The following is a 6,897-nucleotide window of genomic DNA, read 5'->3' as shown; positions in this document are numbered from 1 at the left end:
TTTGCACGGCTGCTACAAACTGCTAGCGAGCGATCAACTCGGAATGACCACCCATGTGCACTGCAGGGGGGGCAGATATAACATTTGCAGAGAGAGTTAGATTTGGGTGGGTTATTTTGTTTCTGTGCAGGGTAAATACTGGCTGCTTTATTTTTTCCACTGCAATGTAGATTTCAGTTTGAACACACCCCACCCAAATCTAACTCTCTCTGTACATGTTATATCTGCCCCTCCCCCCCCCCCCCCCCATATGCAGTGCACACATACCTCCCAACTGTCCCGTTTTTCGCGGGACAGTCCCGTTTTTTGGGGACTGTCCCGCTGTCCCACCCGCGGGCCGCACTGTCCCGCGGTGGGGGGGGGCAGTTGCGAGGCTCCGTCTCTCGCTGCCCTGCTTAGCAGAGGGAGAGGGAGCATGCCAGCGGAGTCAGAGGGAGTCAGAGGGAGAGGAGTCAGAGGGAGAGGGAGCATGCCAGCGGCTCACAGAGCGCTGGGCATGCCCCCTCAGTGACGAAAACGGGGGCGTGACTCGCGATCGCGGGTCCTCCCGCGAAGCCATGCCCCCTTTTCGTAAGCCACAACCCCCTTTTCGGGAGCGCGCGCCCGCTCCACTGGAAAAGAAAGTTGGGAGGTATGGTGCACATGGTTTTGCCCATCTGCTGCGATCAACTCAGAATTAGGCCCTAAAGGGATAGTATGGTAAGCCTGTCTGTAAGTAGGACTAATTATTAGTAACCTTTACAGCACAACAACAATAATTATTAGTAACCTTTACATTATTAAATGCAGTCAGTAAGTGCTTCCTACAGTAAGTTGAGATAAAAAAAATGTAAATACAGTATTACTGAAAGTTAGTTATGGAACACTGCCATCTGGTGGCCAAACTTCCCATAAACATGCTTAAATAACTTGTCCAGGAAATACAGTAACTTCTGACAGAATCATCAAGTGTTGGGTTTGTGATCTTGTCCTTCTATATATTGACCATATACAGCTACACTAACGAAGTTATTAGATAAGAAATGTTTTGATTGCTGCTATATAGGCACATAAATTATATGTATCACTATTACACACTCGTATTTACAAATATACCCACTGTAGTCACTCTGAAAAAAAAAAAAAAAACCCTCACAGAATTTCTCCACATCTCTGTCACATGTACTATGAGAGGCACTGGGTTTCGCTCAGCAAGACGCCAATTCCTTGGAGGCTGATAGTAAGCACTAGTACTAGTCAACCGCGCTGCTCGATATCAAGCAAAAAAAAATAAAAAAAATTGGAAAGGACTTTGCTGCAATTTGCAACCTAACCTACTCAATGCTTTTTCTGTGTGAAAAAATAAAGAGTTTGCCGAATTATTACTCAACAACCTGACCACATCACAATTCTGCGACCTTATTGCACATTACATCACACACCCTGTCAAATGATACCTGAACCATCAAAATCGGTGTTGTCATTGCGGAGTAGTTGCTCTCACAAGAAATTGCTTAGCTGGAGATGAATGTCCTGGAGATGCCTCCACTTGTCCATGTCCACCCCACCACCCTTCCACATCCGCACACTTTCCCCGTCCACTTACCTAGTCAAAGTGGGCTGGAGGTGGGGTTGGGGTGACACAATTCACGCTGAATCACATCATCAGAGCACCGCCCCCTGCTTTACAATATCGCTACTAAGCATTGTATAACAGGGTCACGATGAGGCAATTACGATTCCACCTCCCACAAAGGACCAGCGACAGGGGGGTCAAATGATACACCTGTACTGGCCCCAAGGGTTAGAGGGGCCCCAAGGATATGCCACTTAGTTCCCGGCAGGGATGTGAGCCGTCTGGTCCAGATAGGGCAGCAAGCTGTAGGTGGTGTGGCGGCAGCCTCAGAGTGACAGGAGCCTCTCACACACACTGACTGTGCGGAGCGAGTGTGCTCTCACTCTTCCGGATACAGCTCTGTTGCAGGCAGTTACGGGACATGGCAGCAGCTCCGCTGGCCAGGCTTCCTGTGCCCTGCGCCGGCCTCTTCTGGTGGGGTGTGAGGGCCACGTGGTGCCTTCTGTGCGAGGTCTGTATGCTAGGAGGTGCAGCGCAGGTGAGTCTCTCCCCAGGGTGAGAGTGGCTTGGTAAAGGGATACAGGGCTTTGGGATGGGGGTGAGGGAGCTGGGAATGCAGCATGGAGTTATTGGGGAGAGACAGACTGTGGGGTGTGTGGGAGGAAGGAGAGAGTGGGACACAGACTGTGGGGTGTGTTTGAGAGGAAGGAAGGAAGTATATATATATATATATATATATATCCCAGAGGTATCACTCCACCAGGCCTCAAGATTTTTGTTGCAGGCCCTGCCCCCACGCCACCCAGAGTTGGCAAGTCTGATCTGGACCTACTTTAGGGCTGGTGCAAGTTTCTGTGATGCATCCGATGTTGGCGTCTAATGATGCACCAAGCGAAATTATAGGATCTATGGATGCACAAAGTTGGGGTGTCTGAGTCCTGCACAGCCAGACGCACGCTTGTACACCAGGGGGAGGTCTGATACTAGTAAAGTCTCAGTAGTCACTACGACAAACGGCGCTACAGCGGTATGTGACTCGGAAGCAGGCCCTTAGCCCCATACAGTGGCCCAACTCAACAGAGTTTAGTATTTTGGGCCACAGCTATATAATGATCTGAGCAGCAGACCTCACAGTTTGTATTTCAGTTTGAGAGATTTCACAAATAAAGAGGATTTCTATATTAGTTGTAAACTCTGCTGTATCTATCTCTATAGACATAATTCAGTTTCTAGGTAAGTAATTCCTGACATTCTTCTTCCCACAGCTCAAATGCTTTTCTGATCGATTCTGTATTGACGTTGTTGAAAATTTCTGAAAATAGAAAGATATGGCGTTAGACACGAGAACGCAACATCCATATTCCAAGTGGTTGTTTATGAATATTGTATTTTGGTGCAAATTGCATAAATATCGCATTAGCTAACAAAAATATATTTTTTACTACATTTTTGGCTCATGCATATAATTGTTATTTTTCTTGGTATATTGAGTTACATTTTGCAGTATATACCTATATAGAAATGTAGGTTTCTATTATGTGACCTACAGTACATAATTATTATTATTCATTTTCCTGTCCAAAATTTGCCCTGACCTTTATCTATGAAAAACGTAACAACACAGCAAGCTACATTTGTGATTGAGCCCTTTAAAGTAATAATCCACCTTTAGGATGTTCAATTTAGCAAATAAATATATCATAAAAATCATGAAGACGAAGAAGAAGAAGAAGAAGAAGAAGAAGAACTAGCCGATGTGCCCAGTTTTAACCTGGCAAAGGATTGCTGGGTGGCTGCAAATATCTGTAAAAGTTCCCAGACCACCCAGCAGGTCACATGTTCCAGGTCACCCAGCAGGTGCACAGGGAGAGTTCACCAACTGTCACATTTTCCAGAGCACAATGGTGATGCATTGTAAATGGCAGATGGAAGTTTTGCGACGTAACTCCGAAACGAAGCAACTAATTACAACGCCAATATTTTTTTTGCATATCTATGGACCAAGAGCTTTATTTTGGTGTGCTCAGACAACAGCATCTTAGAAAAAAAGTAACTTGCCCTTCTGCTATTAACATATAGATAATAATTTTAATAATTGTGTATTCATTTAGCATAGGGAGAAATGAGTACTGTTTAAGTGTTATGAAGACTACTCAGTCTCCTGGGTTATAAGGGGGTACCTGGTGACGTTAACGCAATTACCCCCTGCCCAGCAATCTTTTAGCCTCCTGCGATGCTAGGATTCACCTATAGCAGCCGCCTTTCCAGGGTGAATTAGGTCCACACCGTACTCAGATGCCCCCAGGTCTTATACAAGGACAAGGTGACTATTGGAGGCTGTGCAGGAGTAAATGCAGTTCAGTGAGACGTCACAGAACACAACCTTAATAACCCTGCCTAATACTCAGACAGAGATTATAAAAAAAACTGTACCCAGGTTCAACAATGCACAGGGTGATTTAATAATAAACACTGAATGTATATGAAATGCAACAATGCACAAGATGGTATTAGCAACTAACCACAAACTGTATGTGAATGCAACAATGCACAGAATGATATAAATAATCAAATAAAAGAGGTAACTCAAACTCTGAAAATAACCAATGCAAATCCCAGGACTAAGATTAAACTGTCTGATGTGGATTCTGAAGAAGCCTGGAATTTGGAACTGGAACAGAACCCCCTGAAGGGAAGCAGAGATCCAGAGACACTGAGACTGGCTTCAGGGCAGGATTACACTGTGTGCAGCTGGCTTGGCAACTGGCTTGGCAATTGGAACAGACAGCACTAACTGCACAGATTCTAGATTCCACAAAGGAACAGGGACCGGGTACAAACATGAGCTTAAAGCTATAACTGGCCTCAGGTAAGGGGCAGTCTGGGTAATAAAGAGTGCAAGCACCAATCAGGATGGCTGAAAAGCCAGACACAAGGTAATGGCCTAATTATCTGACAGGTGAGACTGCACAGGCCACACATACGGGAGACAGGCTGCAGCTACACATACTCCCCAAAGGCGGACCGCAACAGTACCCCAAACAAGTACATAAGAAAACCTGGAATGCTAACAGAAATACAACAAATTCACAACATAAAAACATAAACAGAATGCAAGCTGCATTTGCAGCTTTTAACATTAAGTCTGTACTCTGCATAATTTGCAATAGTATTTTCTATTCAGTACTACAGCATACAGTACCTGCAGTTCCAAGACCGGTGGGGAGAGGCAAACGTATTTTGCCACCGCTGTGTTTAAGCCGTTCCCCCATTGCTTTCTTTATAAGCTGGAGAGTGCAGTCTTTGTGCCAGACTGGAAGTTCCAAGGTTCTCATGCACTGCAGCGTCCGATTCTTCTCTTCAACTGTGATCAATCCTTTTTCATATGATACATAAGTCATAAAAGCCATGTCTGTATTCACTGCCTCTCCATGCATAAGAGCTGGCAAAACTTTCTGTAATGTAAAACGTGACAGTTCATGTTACTGAGCTTATCAAACAGGAATTGAGTAATCTACCTATCTATCTGTCTTGTTATACATTATCCATACTGCCAGGATTGACAGAGTATAAAGCTATACAGTATTGTGAAATTCATGGCAATGTTATGGATAAGCTGGAGGTAGTGGAGACAGTAAGGGGGACATGTACTAAGCAGTGAAAAGAGTGGAGAAGTGAGCCAGTGGAGAAGTTGTCCATGGCAATCAATCGGCTGCTCTGTATAATTTTGTAGTATGCAAATTATAAATGTTACTTCAATGCTGATTGGCTGCCAGGGGCAAATTCTCCGCTGGCTCATTTGTCCACTCTTACCACTGAATACCAGGGACGTGCAGTCAGGGGAGGCAGGTGAGGCAGTGCCTCACCTGTCATACTGCCTGTAATTCTCTAGAGTTTTGGCTATAGAAACTATTAGAATAATACAAAGAGGATAATCATAACTTACAAGCATCTTCTTTGTATTGCTGTAATCATTTTCTATAGGCAAAACCCTTCACATTTGCAAGGTTCCCTGCAGGAAAAGACAAGAAATGAGGCAGTAGGAGATCTGCCTCAGCTTTGTATAGTCAGACACTGCATGCTGAGCTTGGGGCGGGGCTACACAGCGGCCATTAATACAGCAGAGAAAAGAGCCATGTGAGGCATGCCTCACAGTGGGGGGCGTGCCTTGTGCTTTGGTGACCAATCACAGACGTCCAGGAAGACACTGGAGCTCGGTAGCACTGAGGGGCCGAGGGCAGAGATGGCAGCTGCAGGGAACAACAGAGATGGTGACCTGAAGGAGAATTACTACACAGATAGAGGTAAGAGCAGTAGTAGTGTGACCAGCTGTCACTGGTCGGGCTCCCTGCACCATTTATTTCTCCTGCCAGATAATAGGTATACTCCCATCCCAGGGCGGGGGGCTGACTACATGTGCCCTGCAGGACTCTCCTATCCCTCTTCTCAGGAGAGTATCTGTCCCAATAAGTGACCAAAATACTTGATATTGCTTGCAGGATTACCTTTCTCTAGAATAGGTTAGAGCAAGAAAGAGTGATACCATTTAGGAGTGCTTTTGTTGGGATTTGCAATGTGCTATCTCCAAGCAGAAAGTCAATAACCCCCATACAATACATATATATGTGCATTGAATGAAACTTCAAGTAGCACATAACTTTCTTGTAATGCATGCAGGTGTGTACATTTACCCCCATGTGTGCCTCCCCAGCTACCGACCTCACCACACGTCACTGCTGAATACTACCTCTCCCTCTAAAAGGGAGATGTATAAAGCAGTGAAGAGAGTGGAGAAGTGAGCCAGTGGAGAAGTTGGGGGGGGGGGCGCGGTCCGGACAACGGAGGCGTGTTCGGACGGTTGCTGGAGTAGGTCACTGCGGCAGTGTGACATCACATGCAGCTGCTGATGCCAAAAACATGATGGGTAGCCGTCTGCCTTCGCAGCTAGGCTGCATAGGCAGAGAGCTACTCAACATGCGGGACGGACTTGCCATGTGCTGGGCGCCCCCCCACATGCTGGAGATTTTGATCATAGATGTGCTGTTTTTTTGCACATCTACGATCAGGTCTTAATTAGGCACTAGATTTGCCCATGATTCTCCCTTTGCTTTTATACAGCGTTATAACATCTCCTATATAATAGCCCTATTCTGTGACCTTGTGATTCATTTGCTAACGCTGGGCGGAGTCACAACAGTGGGCGGAGTTATTCAAATGAGTCACAGAGATCTGGCCAAATCTACAGGAGACTAGGAGCAGAAGCAGATAGCATGGACATTGGGCATGTCACAGACAGGGCTGCATACCTCCCAGCTTTCTGCAGGAGCTTTCTCCAGGCAGAA

At 45.7% G+C, this 6,897-nt stretch overlaps 2 protein-coding genes across 5 annotated transcripts in view; one reads left to right on the top strand and one right to left on the bottom strand.

Annotated features, from left to right (window-relative positions):
- Positions 1–251: 251 nt before the first annotated feature.
- Positions 252–5,629, bottom strand: LOC134958443 (2-epi-5-epi-valiolone synthase-like). The gene is made up of 3 exons (XM_063941053.1): positions 5,502–5,629; positions 4,758–5,010; positions 252–2,867 (listed from the first exon to the last, which is right to left on the bottom strand). The coding sequence occupies exons 1-3, from the start codon at positions 5,505–5,507 to the stop codon at positions 2,785–2,787; spliced, it is 342 nt and encodes a 113-aa protein (XP_063797123.1). The 5' UTR covers positions 5,508–5,629; the 3' UTR covers positions 252–2,784.
- Positions 5,630–5,757: 128 nt separating this feature from the next.
- LOC134958441 (D-threitol dehydrogenase-like) overlaps positions 5,758–6,897 on the top strand; it is a 173,573-nt gene continuing 172,433 nt past the window's right edge. For 3 of the 4 annotated variants that reach the window (XM_063941051.1, XM_063941049.1, XM_063941050.1), the window contains exon 1: positions 5,779–5,859. Coding sequence is in view for 1 of the 4 variants with exons in the window: in XM_063941048.1 (XP_063797118.1) it covers positions 5,799–5,859 (61 nt within the window). In the remaining 3 variants the exon portion in view is untranslated. Of the gene's footprint in view, positions 5,860–6,897 lie in introns of all 4 variants that reach the window. The other variant, XM_063941048.1, reaches the window with a different exon arrangement.

The sequence above is a fragment of the Pseudophryne corroboree genome, chromosome 9 (assembly GCF_028390025.1).
Source record: "Pseudophryne corroboree isolate aPseCor3 chromosome 9, aPseCor3.hap2, whole genome shotgun sequence".
Lineage (NCBI taxonomy): Eukaryota > Metazoa > Chordata > Amphibia > Anura > Myobatrachidae > Pseudophryne > Pseudophryne corroboree.
The sequence above is the reverse complement of the archived record's forward strand: the minus strand, read 5'-3'. Positions and strand labels throughout refer to the sequence as shown.